Source organism: Pelecanus crispus, chromosome 4 (assembly GCF_030463565.1).
Source record: "Pelecanus crispus isolate bPelCri1 chromosome 4, bPelCri1.pri, whole genome shotgun sequence".
In the NCBI taxonomy this organism is placed as follows: Eukaryota; Metazoa; Chordata; class Aves; order Pelecaniformes; family Pelecanidae; genus Pelecanus; species Pelecanus crispus.
The window spans coordinates 66,952,161-66,969,622 of record NC_134646.1 but is presented as its reverse complement, the minus strand read 5'-3'; the positions used below and the strand labels follow the sequence as shown (position 1 = coordinate 66,969,622).

The 17,462-nt window shown below is 38.3% G+C and overlaps 1 protein-coding gene across 2 annotated transcripts in view; it reads right to left on the bottom strand.

Annotated features, from left to right (window-relative positions):
* Positions 1 to 17,462, bottom strand: part of DHX15 (DEAH-box helicase 15) — a 50,658-nt gene that overhangs the window by 17,069 nt on the left and 16,127 nt on the right. For both annotated transcript variants that reach the window (XM_075709750.1, XM_075709751.1), the window contains 4 exons: positions 7,001 to 7,168; positions 2,286 to 2,372; positions 521 to 670; positions 251 to 359 (listed from right to left, as the gene is read on the bottom strand). In XM_075709750.1, the coding sequence (XP_075565865.1) occupies positions 251 to 359; positions 521 to 670; positions 2,286 to 2,372; positions 7,001 to 7,168 (514 nt within the window). The remainder of the gene's footprint in view (positions 1 to 250; positions 360 to 520; positions 671 to 2,285; positions 2,373 to 7,000; positions 7,169 to 17,462) is intronic.

Sequence of the window (17,462 nt, the reverse complement as noted above, 5' to 3'; positions counted from 1 at the left end):
TCAGTAGATTCCTTGGTTCCATTAAAAGCTGTCATGCAGACAGAAACATAAGAAGCTTGCTTTGATAAGACACAGAACACTAAATTTCAGGATAAACAAAAGACATTCCTTACAAATTACAATAAAAACAGCGAAAAAACATAGGAGAACTTATCCCATGTTGTTATTATATAAAATATTCACCAAAATAAAAATTTCAGAAGTCAAGACATAACACTTACAGTAGACAAGATAAAATAGAAATAGATACCTGGAGGATCCATAAAATCAAAGTGCACCAAGTCATCTATACCAAGCTTCTTGAGCTGCAATACTACAGATCCTAAGTTAGACCTCAAAATTTCAGGGTATGTGTTGTCCTGGGGCAGGGAGGAAAAAAAGAAAATTCAGAACACTTGTTCTTCCAGACACTTTAAACTACACAAGCATTCAAATCCTGATTGTGTCTGGTAGCATGGAACTCTACTACCCATATCAATCAGATGTTCTTATATATGCAATCTAAAAAAAGTAACCTTACCTGCATTTCAGTTTTGTAAGCCTTCTCTGTATAGAGCCTGAAGCACTTGCCTGGTCTAGTACGACCAGCACGGCCAGCTCGCTGCTGAGCGGAAGCTTTACTAATCGCAGTCACCAAGAGAGACTCCACTCTGATACGAGGATTGTACACCTATTTGAAAGTGGAATAAGGCAGGAAAGAAAAAACAGAATGAACACCACTCATGGATAAGACAACTATCTAAAAAAAAAACAAAATTAAAGATCGCTTTAAACTTATTTTCAAACGCAGCTTCTGACTAGGAAATCACAAGCTGTATGTATCTGAAAGGAGAAAAAAAATTGGCTACAAAAGCCTTTGGATCAGTGACAGAAAGCTTCAAATACAACTGCCTGGAGAACAGCATTTACTTTTTATTCATTTGTTAACAACAACTCCTGCCAGGCTCCCTTGTCCTCCTTAAATGTGTGTATTTTTAGATAAGATTTTCATGGCAGAAGCAATGTGTCCAATTTGTTCTATAGAGTGCTAAACACACTCTTGATGCTCAAATAATTCCATGAAAAAAAGTTGTCTTGATACAATTATAAGGTTGAATAATCATGTTCTAGAGGTCAGAAAAATCTAACATGAAGGTTGAACACAGCTGTAAAAAGCAGACCAGTGACAAAGCAAGACTGTATTTCACGGGTACATGCAGACTGTCACAATACAAAATATATGCCAGAATTTACTGTAAAATTTCCATTGCGGTCATACATAAACAGCAGCCTTGCCAACTCATGAGGGCTCATGGAAAAGAATATACTGTTTAAAAAAAAAAAAGCAGTAGTCAGATAGTAGTTTCAGTTGAAGATGTTCTTTGGCCCATGTTTTAACACCCTCCTGGTGTGACTAGGTATAACACATGTACAAAAATTTTATTTCTTATTACAGAAGGTATTCTTCCAGTATAAGAACTACTTGTGGGGAAAAAAAAAAACCTCAGCCTAAATGGCAATTGAAACTTGCGTATAAAGATGCATTGAGTGTACTCACATTCTGCTGTATCTCTTATTTTGCATTAGTTTAAAAAGCTGACAAAACATATAAGTATTAAAGGAAAAGTCTAAGAAACAAAGTTATAAAGACAGTGAAAAAACTAAAAGTTAGTGAAAAAACTAAATGAAGATTACAAGATTTGTATTTTATTCTTTCTTTAGTTATTACGTTGACTGTAGGCAAGCTACTTCAGTTCCTCTGAACATCCCATTATGTTCCAAGCACAATACAAGCTCGATGACAATCTTCAGGGCTGCATCAGTACATCATAAATACTGACAAGAAACAGTTACTACCCTAGGCATCACTTCTCTCTTCTCATTTTAGCACTGGAGTTTTCTACGCTAATGTGACTTAAAAGAAGAGGTGGCTTCTAGCACCATTTTTATTTACTTTCATGATTTCTTGGTTTTACGTGAGCATTCTCAAGCACCGACACACACTACAAAACCACCCTTCCTAAAGTATCTAGGGAACCCATATTCCAGGCCTAACTCTCAAAATCCTCACAGTTCAATTTTTTGAAAATAAAATTCTTTTGCACCGCACTATTTTGGACTGCTCTAGATATCTGAAGTTTGCAGACTAAATGCAAGCCTACCCTAAGTTAAAAACAAAACAACCAAGGTCAAGATTTCAACTGGGAAAAGACCTACCAGTATTTACAAAGGGGAGAGTTACCTGAGCAAACCAGATTCCAGTATCTTTTCCTACTATAAAGAAAGAGAAAACAAGTAGTATTTACCTTCTGTTTTGCAAAGCCAGGATCAATCACAAACACAACACCGTCTATTGTTAATGATGTCTCAGCAATATTAGTGGACACAACCACCTGTCGAAAAATAAAACAGTAAATGTAACTGCTTTGTCCTGAAGATGAAGAGCTCTGATTCTGTCTCTGCCCCAAGGATTTTCAGCAAACTTTCTTTCACTTCATCAGTGTGCTCCAACACTTTTACAGCATGATCTGAAGTCAACCAGATGAACTTCTACTGAAAGCAGAGCAATTTTTGTCCACTGTTTCTGCTCCGCTATGTCTCTATTAACAATATAACAAAAGTTAGTTTTGAGAAAAAGAAAACAGAAGAACAAGTATTTTACTTACAAAACCACTATTCAAATTTTTCTCACATTTCTGGTACAAAATGACAAGTTACACTGGATCCTTTTAACATCATCTGTTAATTCCAGCTTTTAAACTTTTTTTAAAAAGCCTGAACAGGGAAAACTGCTTAAATAATATTAAATCAAAGGTTATATAACTGTTCCAGCACAATATGTTCTTTTACTTTGTTTGGAATAAAGCAAGTTATTGATACATTCCAGCTAAAATCCTGAACAATATATATTTAATTTCAACTTTGTCTTTTTAAATGACCAGATATTCAAACATCTTTACATATTTTTAAGGTTACATTCTTAAATTTCCATGAACTTTCTGAAGGTTAAGTCTCATGCAAAAATTAAAGCAAAGGTGATACCTGAGTTCTGATGCTTGATTCCCCATTGCCCTGGTTTCACCTGGGACAGAGTTAATTTTCTTCCTAGTAGCTGGCATAGTGCTGTGTTTTGGATTTCGTTTGAGAATAACATTGATAACACACTGATGTTTTAGTTGTTGCTAAGTACTGCTTACACCAGTCAAGGACTTTTCCACTTTCCGTGCTCTGCCAGGTGCACAAGAAGCTGGGAGGGGGCACAGCCAGGACAGCTGACCCAAACTGGCCAAAGGGCTATTCCATACCATGTGACATCATGCTCAGTATAGAAACGGGGGGGGGGGGGGGGGCACACAGCAGCAATCACTGCTCAGGGGCTGGCTGGGTATTGGTCAGCAGGTGGTAAGCAATTGCATTGTGCATCACTTGCTTTGTATATTATTATTATTTTCCCTCTCTATTGTTTTCCCTTCCTTTTCTGTCCTATTAAACTGTCTTTATCTCAACACACAAATTTTACTTTTTTTCCCCCCAACTCTCTCCCCCATCCCACTGGGGAAGGGGGGAAGCGAGTGAACTGCTGCGTGGTATTTAGCTACCTACCAGGTTAAACCACAACACCCATCATTCAAATTTTCTGTCTAGAGATGCACTGTAACAGTCTATAGATATCATTAGCTCTCATCCTAATAGTGACCACATTAAATCATATTAGCAAGTTTAATCAGCTACCTCAGAAAAGACCCCAAAGCCATGCACAGCACTTCATCAGAACTACTTACTTTTCACCTCTTAATTTCAGAGTATTCCGCCATCATTGTTTTCAGTTTAGCAATTAGAATTTGAGAGACCCCTAACAATTTGTTAAGAATTACAATGAAGCCAGTGGCTGGACTAGATTGATAATCCTGCTGCTGATTTTTCTTCCTTCTGGCTGATCACTTTGCCAGTCAGCTACTTATTACTCTCAGCTTGTCTTTTCTTAAGTAGTCTCAAGGTCTAAGCTTGCCCAAATACTACTATACATTGGAAGCAATACTTTGGTGGAAAAAAATTTGAAATTTATTTGGATTTATGGTGTTCCACACCCTGAAACAATGTGCTGTTAAGAACTCCTCAAACAAACAAAAAAAGCCCCGTACACCTTTTATTCACAGGTAACCTGCACAGATTAGTCAGAGATAAAAGCCACAAACATCAATGCAATTAAGTGCTGACACAAAAGCACAACACATTTTCATAAGAAATTTGCAAGTCATTAAATATGCAAATTAAACTAGCACTCCCATGTTAAAAGGCTAGTCAATCCACATTCAGCTTGATGTTACAGAGCGTACTTTTTAGATAAAGTCTCATTTTTTTCCAGACCTACGAACCTACAGAAGCGTCTATACCCAGAATCTTCAAATACCAATTACCAGGCAGCATCAAAAGGTTTTGGTCCTGCCTTTAATCACCCATTTCTATTAAGACACTTCAATACCAGTAACTCGATACTGTTAGTATGCTTAGCCCAGAAAGGTCCAGCAATTTAACTTGTACTTGAATTGTACAGAACTTTCCAAAGGTGGAAGGAAAAAAACCAGTTTACAGAGTGGATTCTGTTGTACATACAGACCTCATTTGTTAATGTCACATTGCTTAAAAACCGTAACTAATGAATGTAAAAACACAAGAAATTTAAGAAAAAAACTGAGGAAATTATACCACATCCCTAAGCCTAAATCAAAGTACAAAGTTACTTGGAAATCAAACAAATGAAATTAGTGCTAAACTATGTAAAATAGTAAATTGTACCTAATCAGCTTTAACTGCAGTTCTGCAATTACTGAAATGGTTATGTTAAAAATGTTTTAAAATATCAGATTAACAGTTTGATACATCAGAGTTTTAGAAATTAATTTAAACAAGTTACTTTGAATACTAAAATATACATATTATCTATATATAAAAACATATCTATACTGCATATGCATTAACTAGTAATGCTTAAGACTCCTGAAACAGAAAATAGAATGCCGTTTGGAAAGAAGGGATAAGATAGGAAAGAGGAGCAGAAAGGCTCGTTGTTAGGTCATCTTCCTCCATGGTATAAATTAAATACTCTGACTAACTGTAACTAGTAAAAGCATTTTTTTTAATCTTTAAGCTTAAGCTTTCTTGCAGTAATAGCTGACCTTGCCTAACACATCTAAGAGGATAAAAAAAGTGCTAAGTTATCAAGCTATATCAGTACTAGTGTTACCATCACTGCTACTGCCAAGTGTCACACAACTTCCAGTGTCTTTTCTTTCACAAAGTTAAAGCTCAGGAGATGGAGATACTTATTCAGATACTGAAAGCACTTACTTTGTTTTTATGACCATTAGAACCTCTGAAATGACTCTGACTTCCTGCTAGCTCTCTCTTCCTCAGCAGGTCTAAAACCTAGGTTCAACTTCCACAGGAGACTGCGTGAAAGCAGACATTTTCTAAGATGGTGGAGGCCCAGCAACACATGGTCCTACTTTACATGTCTTGATCACTAAGACTAACTGGAACTAAAACAACACTTAAACAAATTTACAACACACATAGACACGCTTTCACTCATTGCTAATTTGTTATGGAGGTAAAAACCAAAACACAGAAGCCAGAACACTTCAGCCAAGGCAGGCAAAGAGTAAGAGTGGTCTCTCCCCCTCCCAACACCACCCCCCCCACCCCCCAACCAACCACATAGACCTTTATATGTCTGAATCTGTTCCTTACATATTTTGTGCCTGCTTTTGCCTACAGTTGATGTTCTTCCAGCATGGCAATTTTTCTTGTAGTAAAATAGCTGCTACACTGAGAGCGTCTTCCTGTTAGACACTGGTACTAGCTTTGTCAGTTTAACACAATGAAAGCTACATATTGCACCTGTTATCCTCTTATCAAGAAAACCAGAAACCACCTATTTTGAAGTGCACAGTTTTAAACATGAATGAAAATTTAATGAAATACACAGCTATCACTTGTTCATCACTGAAAAGCAATTTCATTCATTTAAGTCATTTGCTAATACAATCTTGTTGCAGCATTAGTTTCATGATTTCAGATTGAATGCTTTCTGCAATCAACTTCAATAGGAAAGAGAGGATCATTTCGCTAAATTTATTAAGTGATTTATTCTTCCGGAACACTAGAAAGTTGTCACTAATATTCTACATGCATTGTACTGCACAAAAAAAAAAAAGCAAATAATCAAGAACAAACCCTGCCTAGAGCAGATAGTATGATTCAGCTTTGACCTTCAAAATCTTAACTTTGTGATCGCTACAGTTTCATACAGCTTTAGTTTAACTTGAGGAAGCTCTATTAAGACTTCTTCCAAATGTTCAGTTTTAGAGAAATAACCACATAGTTTCTAATGTGGTTTATGTGAGCATTCAGAATTGAACTATTAATTTTATGAAGAACCAGTGCCATTTCAAGTTTTTCAGTTTCTCAACCCATTTTGCCCAAGGAAAGAACCTCAATTCCCTGCTTACTAATACAGAAAACATGAACCTTTAACTTAAACGTACTTGTTTTAACTTGCACCTTCTCATAAACCTTGAGAAACAGGCAAAACCTGCCTGATAACATCCCTTGAAGAGCTAGTCCATTTTGTTTCCCAAAAAAGCATGTCTCAGAATAATTACTTCAGGAAAAAAATCCCATCCCTCCACATAAATCATGTGGTTGTCAAATTCAGTATTTGATCTGACTTAATCATATTTCTCGTAAGAAACTTAAACGAATGACAGTCAAATCAAATTGTTACTAGAACATTCTGGCCTTACAGATGGAAGCCAGAATTTTGAATTGCACTAAGAAACAAACTCCAAGTTGTCTAAAAAGTTTATTGTAATAAAATATTGGATTATTAAGGCTTCAAAAAAAAAAAAACCCCAAGCTTCCATTTGTTGCTATCCAAATACACTTCAAACAGCTGAAAGTCCTATTTATTTGCCTATACAACTGTGAGTGGCTAGTTACTGAACAGCATACTATTTACCTTTCTTCCTATTGCTCCGTTTTGTTTTTTTGGTGGGGGAGGTTCAAAAATCCTTTGCTGTTGCTGCGGAGGAAGGGTGGAATACAATGGAATGATTTTGATGTCACCAACTTCAGGGCCTAAATCATCAATTTCACGTTTTATCCTCTTGCAGGCTTCATCAATCTCCTGCAAAACAAAAATACTGGTTAAAAGAGAATGCCATGAGAACAGCAGCGCATTTTATTTTAGAGTGCCTTATAACAATTAAGTCTACAACCCTGAAGAACTGTTACAATAACTTCCACTTTAAAAAAATAAAAGTAATTTTTTTAAAAAAACCAAGGTGCTTACTGAATTTGCAATCAAATTTCCACAATACTTCAAGATGCTTCAGCTTCTATACTCTAATGAACAGCCTAATTTGCATTCAACATCCTTTTTCTTTTAGTCATGTTTCCTAATTAATTCTCTACATATTGTACTAAAATTGAAATCTCTCACCCTGGAATATTAAACTGCACTCATGACCTTTTCAATTTTCACAATCTAAAAGAAATTGATGTGCAAGATATTTAAAATAAGCCAATTAAGCTTTAATGTCACATATCACTAATGCAATTATACGGAAGATTTGCTTCATTGTACCTAATGAGAACAAACACCTTTACAGTACAAACACGGATACTCAAAACCAAACCTCTCAATCCAGTGTTTCAGATTTTACTTTAAAATTAACTGAAACCCTATTTAAGCTTAAGAAAAGTCAGTGAAATACTCCGGACATGAAAAAGATTTTTCAAGTCTTTTTTACCTTAGTAGTTTCTATAGTATTTGCTAGCCTATTTCCTGAGTAGCTTAAGTTCACCACAGCCCAATCATTTATAGTTCCACTTCATTTTAAAACAACTGCATTTAAGTCAGCTACGTGACCTATAGTTATGACAAGATTTAATGAAAATTAAAGTGCACAGAAATTTAGGTCAATGAACACCACAATTATTAACTTCAACTTAAAAATTACAACAGAGCCTCCACTGGTTTAACTAAGAGGCACATTTACAACTATTGATATTCCAGCTGAACCACTGATGGGAGAATGAAGTCATCATGACAAGAAGCAACAGTAGGCAAAAGCAAAAAATGGCTACAACATACTCTGAGAAAAGAGGCCAGACCTCCCTTATCACAAATAATTCACCAGCCTGAAGCTGAAGTGATGCTTAAGACTGTCAAGCAAATATAAAGAACAGGTTAACTGTAAAATTACTGCTTTAAACCGTAATTAGAAAAGCAAAAGCAGCCTCCTTTTTAGAAACCATAAATTCAGATAGATCCCGGAACAAATCTGGATCTTTCATTTGTTCTTTAAGAGAGTTGTAAGTTTTCAGCACAACTGTATTGAGTACTGTATTGTCTGTGCTTCTTTAAGACATACTCATGTTCTGTATCAATCAGCATATATAAGTAATGTAAGCATGGCAAAATGAAGACTCTTCCCCTTTGATGTCAGAGCCCTTTAATGCCAGAAAGCATTAGGCTTACTATTATCTTGCCAATTTGAATGAACTGCAGATATTTACAAAAAAACCTTTTAACAAAGGCGCACTTTGCCAACAAATCCAATACACCCTTCATAAAAAGTAAGGGGTATACAAGCAACTGAGCTGGAATGCCCCCTACTGGTTCATTAACAGAGAATGAATTTCTTTACACAGATGTCAGTAGTATCAGGTGTTCTGTCAATAAACCCCATTTTGAAGTTCAGCAATAGCCTCCCTGTGAAAAGGAAAAACCTAACTTAATTGACAGATCACACACAGTAGCTCGGTAAATTTATACTTTAATAATGGTGCTTATGTAAAAAGACAACAGGTTACAAGTAAATAGGTGACTAACTAGGCAGCAACACTCCCTCTCAAATTTGCACCCATTCAAAGTCTTGACAAACTGATCTTGGGCCTGTTAAATATTTAATACAAAATTAGATTGTATCTTTCAAAAAAAAAAGCCAAATGCTAAAACAAAAATACAGCACAGACCTTAGCTCCTGATCAGAAGGTCACTACACTGTTTCATGCAATTCGAGCAGATTACGCTGTGTAATTGGGAAAGCTCTGATGCTGGACAGGATGCTTAATCTTCAACAGTAATTACTAGAGACTCCAGGACAGTTTTATACTTAAGAGATAGTAAAATACAAGCAAGCAGTGATAAATGAAAGCACTACAGTCTTCAGGCCACATGTGTTCACAGCCACCTATCATCTTTAAGAAGAAATAAAAGCAGTGTTTCTCCCTACAGTTTCCCAATGCCCAATGCAGTTTCAAAGTATCCCTAATCGGGGCTCACTAAAAATACTTCAACACAAAGATAACAAGTGCATATATAACCATTACTCTCTGCAGATTTGCAGAGGTAACTATGGACCTCTCATCGTAAACTGCTGAAAGAAGGATGCAAGTCACCAAGAGCCACTGCCACTCATCTAAAGACAGTAAAAGAAAATTCTTCAGTACTGTTTTAATTAAAAGGAAAAAGAGAGGAAAAAAAAAAAGAAAAAAGGGTAGTTTTCTTTTGTTTACCACACTGGCAGAAAAGTATATCCGTACTTCAGCTGTATCCACAACCACCCTCCAAATCCAGCAGACAACTAAACCTGGTCTCCCAAAGCACCCAAACTATTCTTACTACATATATGCCTTCTAGATTGTAAGTATTAAGGATTCATCTAAGTGTTAAAGATTCATTTGTATCACATGAAAACATTTAAGTCTGGACATACAAGAGCTACAGTTGAAGGCACAATCCTAAATAAGTCTCTGAAGATTCAGCAAGTCTAATTCAATAGTCCTGACTTAGTATGAAAGGCTTAAAAAAAAAAAAACACCACACCAAAACAAAACCACACACACACACATTTAAATATTGGCACACCGTCTATTCCAAATCCATTACAAAACATCTTGAAGGGGGATTATTCCATCAATTCACATGTGAGAGGAAGTTTTTCCTTCTTGGAGGGAAGACAGGAAGGCTAGAGTGCAATCTTGCCTTGTATTTAGATTATGCCTGAAAAACTCCTCAGAGCCCTATTGCGCCGACTACCTGAGATAGCAGATACCAGGGTACTGGAAGCAGGAACAGAAGCAGGATGAGATGAGCCACTGTTAGACCCATGACTGCCCAGTACATCAGCACAAAGACCTGCTTCAGAATTAATCAAAAAAGAAAATAAGCCTAACACGCAAAAAGTGTGAGCCTTAGGCAATGCTGAAGTTACTAGACTGAACTTGATCCTAGTTCCTCACAAAACTGACGACAACTTAGGATAGTTCTCAGTAAAATTGTAGTCAATGGAATTGTCCATCGGTGCGCTCATTCTAAAAAGAGCTGACTACCAAAAGGTAAATAGCAAACACACCACAAAAAAGGGAACGGTTACGTTCTAATTAAAACGCTCATTTATCTCAAGTTGCATGTGCCACATACACTCAACATATCTACACTTCACAACATCTATAGTCAAGAGTTGTCCCAGACAGTCTATTACGTACTTTCAAGTTTCCAAAAACTTCCTGCTTGATCTAATCAAAATTAATTAACAATATATGTACAATATCTGTATTTCAGCTCCAACACTATGGAAACTAGAATCGAGTAGCAGTTAAGAACTCCATAGTAGTACCCTTTGAATATTAATATGGAGTCCTCAACATTTTTCTACACCCTCAACAGCATAAGCAATTCTACTTGGAAAAGCTCCAAAAGACAGCCAAGAATCAAAGAGAAAATGTTTCTTTTTGCAGACATACTAGTGATCAAGAAGGTAACAGGGTCATGAATATTTTTCAGCCAGGAAAACCAAAGTCATCTAAACATCCAAGTGAGAGTGTCAACAATTTGTATTTTGTATCTACAGCTAAATATAGTTTACAAAAGGAAAAAATGCATTAACCAGGAAAATATTTACTATTAAATCAAATTTAAGATAATTTAAATGGTATTACTTCCACAAAAATGGTGTGATTAAGGCTGGTTCTACACACAAGCCTTGAGCAGGCTGCTTGGTTTTCAAACAACTGGTAGACAACAGGCAATATTTAGAATACCTGTCGAATTCGGCAGATTTCAGGAGCTTAAGCATCAGGAAGCAATTCTGAGACACCAAAAAGCTTCAGGATTTCAATGGGAATTTCCATTGTGCCACAGATTTCAGCAAGACCTAAGTCTGTATGGGAGCCAATACTTAGCAGTGTCATTTAGAAAAGGAAGCAGAGGGTGCATATTTTCCGCTCTGATTTATCAGAAACAGTAGTACAGCCATCTGTATTTTCACATACCAGTAAGCAGGTTACTTATGCCTCCTGAACCTGACAGGATTTTTACTCCACCTTAACCCACTTTTCCAAAGAAAAGGCAGGCTGATGACTCGTGCCTTGAAAAAACCCTTGGATGCAGTATTTTTTATTCCTCTCACTGAAGCTGTGTTTCTGTGCAGCTAGAAATGCACATATCCACCAGACCAGAGGGAAACTCCGAGTTTGAAGCCTGTTGACAAAAGGAGTCCTCAATTCTCAGAATGCCAGGATTGCTGCTTATATTTGATTTTAGTGTTCTCTGGATGAGGACAGCAACGCCTACTATTTGTATCAAGCTCCCAAGAAATTAAAAACACGGTGCTTGCTTTATTTTTCACTTCTCATGGCAGATCAATACATCTACAAGTGAAATAACTGGTTATATTAAATGATTCAAGCTGACACAGAGCAGAACTTTTGCTCCAGCGAGAAGACTTCATCTAAGCACGTATAACTATACATAACAAGTACTCAAAAGCCAAAACAGCATTCCTGAGTCACACAAATTCACCAGTGAACAGCATTAAATACTATAGTAACGGTACACAAAATATGCACACACCTTGAAAAAGGTTATACATTTTAGTTTCAATGAAGAAAACTGAAGAGCTATAGGTGCGCTTCAGGTTGTGGTCAAAATTAAGTACTCCAAAGCACTTTTAGCTATTCAGTGAGATAAACACGTGCAATGTCACCTGGAGATATTTCACAGCTAAAATTGCTGGACTGTAACCGTGGAAACAGACCTGACTGCATTTACTCTTTGTACAAGGAGTATTGAACACTGCTCTCTGGTCAACAGCCTCTTACTCTTTTGCAACAGTTCAACTAACCACAGAAAGCACTAGCTGCAGGTTAGTTTCTTTAATGCTCAAGATTGTCTTTTCAGTCTGCCCCTTTGCCTTCCATCTCTCTCTCTCACACTGCCCTGTACTGCTTGCATCCCTCATCCCAGAACATGCATGAAAACTACTTCAGCTAGAACAAGATGCAGAGGATAGAGATGAATTCCTACCCCTCTTATCTGTTAAACTAAATCCTTTTTAATTCTATGGCCATAACAGTGCTAGTTTCCTTTTTAATCCTCATTGCAGAAAGTAAATCTAAAACCTTCCACATTGTTCAAAGGACAACATGGCAAGGGGACAAAAGGAAGGTCTCCTGAAGAAGCCCGTTTCTTTAACCTGACAGAAATGATATGGGAAGACATGATGAAGAGCTGTCAGCATTTGAAACTAAGAGGGACAGAACTGATAGTTTTCCTATGGCTTAACTTCAAGAGGACCAATTACAGGACTAGTGCCACCCAATTCCCCCCCCTTCTCTTTGATTTGCATTAGTAAATACTAACAAGACTGAAAATGTGAACAGGACTTAGTATTATTAAATATTATTTAGCAATATCGCCCATCTTTTTTTTTCCTCTCCCCTAAAACATCTCACTTTTGAAAGCCTTATCACAGAAAATCTTCTAGGTATGACTTTCAAAGATGGTTTAATTTAAAAACATGTTGGTTCCTCAGGCTCTGTGTCAGAACACACAGCGAAGACAAACAGACTCAGAAATAAATGAACGACAAACCAATACCTCCCCTGTTGCCTCCAACACCACATCTCTACTGCTTAAGTTTATCATCTCACTACTCCAATATTTAATACTCCCTAGCTCTGCAACAACAACTAAGGATTTGAACATATCATTAGCAGTTCATCTAAAAGGAACTGTATAAAATTAACCACAGAAGAGACCAATTTTGCTTCTTACCATGCACAGCACATTTTTTTAAATTTATCTGCTGTTGAAAATAAAAGTCTTTATTACATGATTGAAACTGAATGCTCAGTAGAAATTCACTTTCATTTCTTTCCCTGACGGTATTTCTGCAGTAAAGTGAGGTGTTCACACTGAAGGGTTACTATTAGCAAGAACAGAAACAGAAAAGAATTGTAAGAGCAGTGGCATATATTATTGAGTTAGTGCACCGCATCTTTAAGAAGCAAGTTTGTGCTGAACAAATACTGTCAAGATTCTTACACAGAGAAGTTCCACTGAATGGTAGTCAAAAAACCCAAACATAAAAAGAAACCCAGGAAGACTAGCACTGAAATCACTCCCACTAAGCTAACAATCCAATAACCTGAATTCCCTTCCCTTTTGTTTGTGTGCAGGACCCACCCATGCTACCATGGATGAGGCTTGAAATTACACTGATACTAAACAGCAGTTACCAAATGGCCGAATGCAAGTTACTCTGAGCCAAAGTACAAGTGCTGGCATTCATTCTGGCTCACAGGCCAAACTAGTGTATGTAAACATCCATTTAACTTGCTGGTCAGGCTCCACTCAATCTTAAGATCTAAACTGTATCCCATTATCTTTAGAAAAACTGTTTCTACAAGATGATGTTGACTAGTGATGTCATTTTAAGCACATTTAATGGAACAATTCAAGCACTTGGCATGCAAAACAGAGTTCAATGATTTTGTAAACATGGTCCTTGGGAACACTATTTCAGAAACCCCTTCTTCAGTTCATCCTGTATTTGGAGCACTTACAAAGAACCTCATGAGATGAGCAAAACTTCAAGACTGCTCCAGTTAGAACATGCTTTAAACTCTTTTAAATAGGAGACGACAGTCTTATCTACAGCAGATCAGCTGCTACACTATACACAGTTAGGTTTAGCTTCACCTTGGATAAATGAGTCAAGTAGACAGACATAACTGTTAAACCCCGAAGGAAACTAATGCCAAAAAACCGTGTAAGGCAATTTTACAGAAGGTAAAATGAGTATGCGGGGAAAAAGCTACATGCATAAATACGAAGTACTTCCGAAACCAGAAATATTTGATAGACACCTTAACCTTCCCCCTTCTCTTTCAAGTTCTTATCGCAGGCAGGGCACTGCCAGCCACACCTGGCTTTGATGACATGAACCTTCTAGAAATTTTGTCTTTGTCCTTAAAGCTGCATGGAACTTCACTATTTTCCCTTTCTTCATCCAGGAATGAAAGCAAACTGCTAGAAGCCAAAATGAGAAAACAACAGTAAAAAGAACTGGCCCTAAAAGCTGCACCATTTCAGGAGATGCTCTCAATACAAATTCAGAGAAACAAAACTTTGTAAAATTACATACCTAGACATTAAAAAGTCATCCATGGAACAAGACAACACTTGACCATAATGAGAACTGCTCTGTCAACAAGTCAAAACTGAACTTGTCTCAGCATGATTCCTATATTCAAATCTTTTTGACCTGGTCTAATTGAAATATTTAATATTGACATCATCTCAAGTATATGAAAAGCAAAAAAAGCCTTCCCCCCTTTAGCACTTGAACAAAATTAATATTATTATTCTTTCAATTTATGCTCCTCAACTCCTCAACATTTTCTATGCAAGGCTAAACAAGACACAACCTATGTTCATTGCAGCCCAGTACACTTAACTGCCTTAACCTCACCCAATCACTACCACTGAGACTAAAAAAGTTGTCAATTTTGATTTCAGTTTCCTCATAAGAAAGTCTCTGCTACTTCATGGTTCCAGTGCTTAAACAGCCTCACTGTTATGAAAAAAGCATACCTTTAAATAAATCCTCATTTACAAAACATTCTACCAAAACCTCAAAAATATTCTGCAACTCTTTTCATAGAATGGTTTAGCTTGGAAGGGACCTTAAAAGATCATCTAGTTCCACACCCACCCACCCCTCCCACCATGGGCAGGGACACCTTCCACTAGACCCAGGTGCTCAAAGCCCCATCCAACCTTGCCTTGAACACTTCCAGGTATGGAGCATCCACTTCTCTGGGCAACCTGTTCCAGTGCCTCACCACCCTCACAGCAAAGAACTTCTTCCTTATATCTAACCTAAATCGACCCCCTCTCAGTTTAAAGTCATTACCCCATGTCCTGTCACTACATGCCCTTGTAAAAAGTCCCTCTCCAGCTTCCTTGCAGGCCCTCTTCAGGTGCTGGAAGGCTGCTATAAGGTCTCCCTGGAGCCTTCTCTTCTCCAGGCTGAACAACCCCAACTCTCTCAGCCTGTCGTCGTAGGAGAGGTGCTCCAGCCCTCTGATCATTTTGGTGGCCCTCCTCTGGATTCTGGCCTTCCTCTATGTCCTTCTTACGCTGGGGGTCCCAGAGCTGAACACAGTGCTCCAGGTGGGGTCTCACAAGAGCAGAGTAAAGGGGGAGAATCACCTCCCTCGACCTGCTGGTCATACTTCTTTTGATGCGGCCCAGGATACAGTTGGTTTTCTGGGCTGCAAGCGCACATTGCTGGCTTATGTTGAACTTCTCATCAACCAACACCACCAAGCCCTTCCTGGGGCTGCTCTCACTCCATTCTCCGCCCAGCCTGTATTCGTACTTGGGACTGCCCTGACCCATGTGCAGGACCTTGCACTTGGCCTTGCTGAACTTCATGAGTTTCACATGGCCCCACCTCTCAAGCCTGTCAAGGTCCCTCTGAATGGAATCCCTTCCCTCCAGTGTGTCAACCGCACTGCACAGCTTGGCGTCATCAGCAAACTTACTGAGGATGCAGGCAATCCTACTGTCCACATTACTAATAAAGGTGTTAAATAGTGCCTTCTCCATATCCCAGTTAACCAGGTCTCCCATTTCCTTCCAGAGAGGGCCCACATTTTCTCTCATCTTCCTTTTATCACCAATGTACATACAGAAGCTTTTCTTGTTGCCCTTGACATCCCTGGCCAGATTTAATTCTATCAGGGCTTTAGCTTTTCTAACCTGATCCCTGGCTGCTTGGACAATTTCTCTGTGTTCCTCGTAGGCTACCTGTCCTTGCTTCCACACTCTGTAGGCTTCCTTTCTGTGTTTGAGTTTGTCCAGGAGCTCCTTGTTTGTCCATGCAGGCCTCCTGTTCGTCCATGCCTGACTTCCTCTTTGTTGGGGTGCATTCATTGCTCCTGAGCTTGGAGGAGGTGACCCTTGAACATTAACCAGCTTTCTTGGGCCCCTCTTTCCTCCAGAGCTTTATCCCACAGCACTCTACCAAGCAGATCCCTGAAGAGGCCAAAGTCTGCTCTCCTGAAGTCAGGAGTGAGCTTGCTGTGCACCCTCCTTAGTGCCCTAAGGATCTCGAACTCCACTATTTCATGGTCACTGCAGCGAAGACTGCCCCTGAGCTTCACATTCCCCACCAGCCCCTCCTTGTTGGTAAGAACAAAGTCCAGCACAGCACCTCTCCTCCTTGGCTCCTCTATCACTTGGAGAAGGAAGTTATCATCAGCACACTCCAGGAACCTCCCAGACTGATTATGCCATGCTGTGTTGTCCCTCCAACAGCTATCAGGTGGTTGAAGTCCCCCATGAGGACCAGGGCTTGTGAACAGGCTGCTCCTATCTGTCTATAGAGGGCCTCATCTGCTCAGTCCTCCTGGTCAGGTGGCCTGTAGCAACATCAGTTTTACCTACATGACATTTTAAACCTCTCTGGAACAGTGACACCAGAACTTCACAGGAGTATTTTTCAGTATATTTATCTACAATCAAGAACAACAGTGCTGATCTGTACTTCAAATCTCCAGATGCAGCCTGAATTCTTCCTCCTAAATGTGTAACGATGTATTTGGCTTTATTGAGAAAAGGGTACTGGGGTGGCAGAGAACACACATTGCGTTAGTAAGTGCCTAGATTACTAAGATATGCAGACAGATCTATACAGTTTCTGTGTTGTTATTTCTGCCTCCCCCACCCCAGAAGTTTAATCTGTAAGTATTCTACACTTACTTACAGATTAATAATTAATCTTAACAGTGTGTGATATCTAACACCATTTTAGCAGAATTCCAGTAGACAATAAAACAGCTACCCCTAGACCTGCAGGTGAGCCAGTCTTGAGACATTTAAAGTCAAGGTTAGCAAGTGTGTATCTACACAACTAGACTACCAAATCTGTCATCTCAATAACTGAGAACAAGTTTGACAAAACCTATTGTCTAAGAAAGACACACTGACTGAAGCGTAATTATACTATTTCCTTGTGAACAGAATTGCCTGTCAGTTTCCAATTTTGCCTGTGACTGACAACAGGCAACCTGGCTTACAGTTACCCAGGTTATCTCAGGTTATCCCTTTTTTTTGAATATTG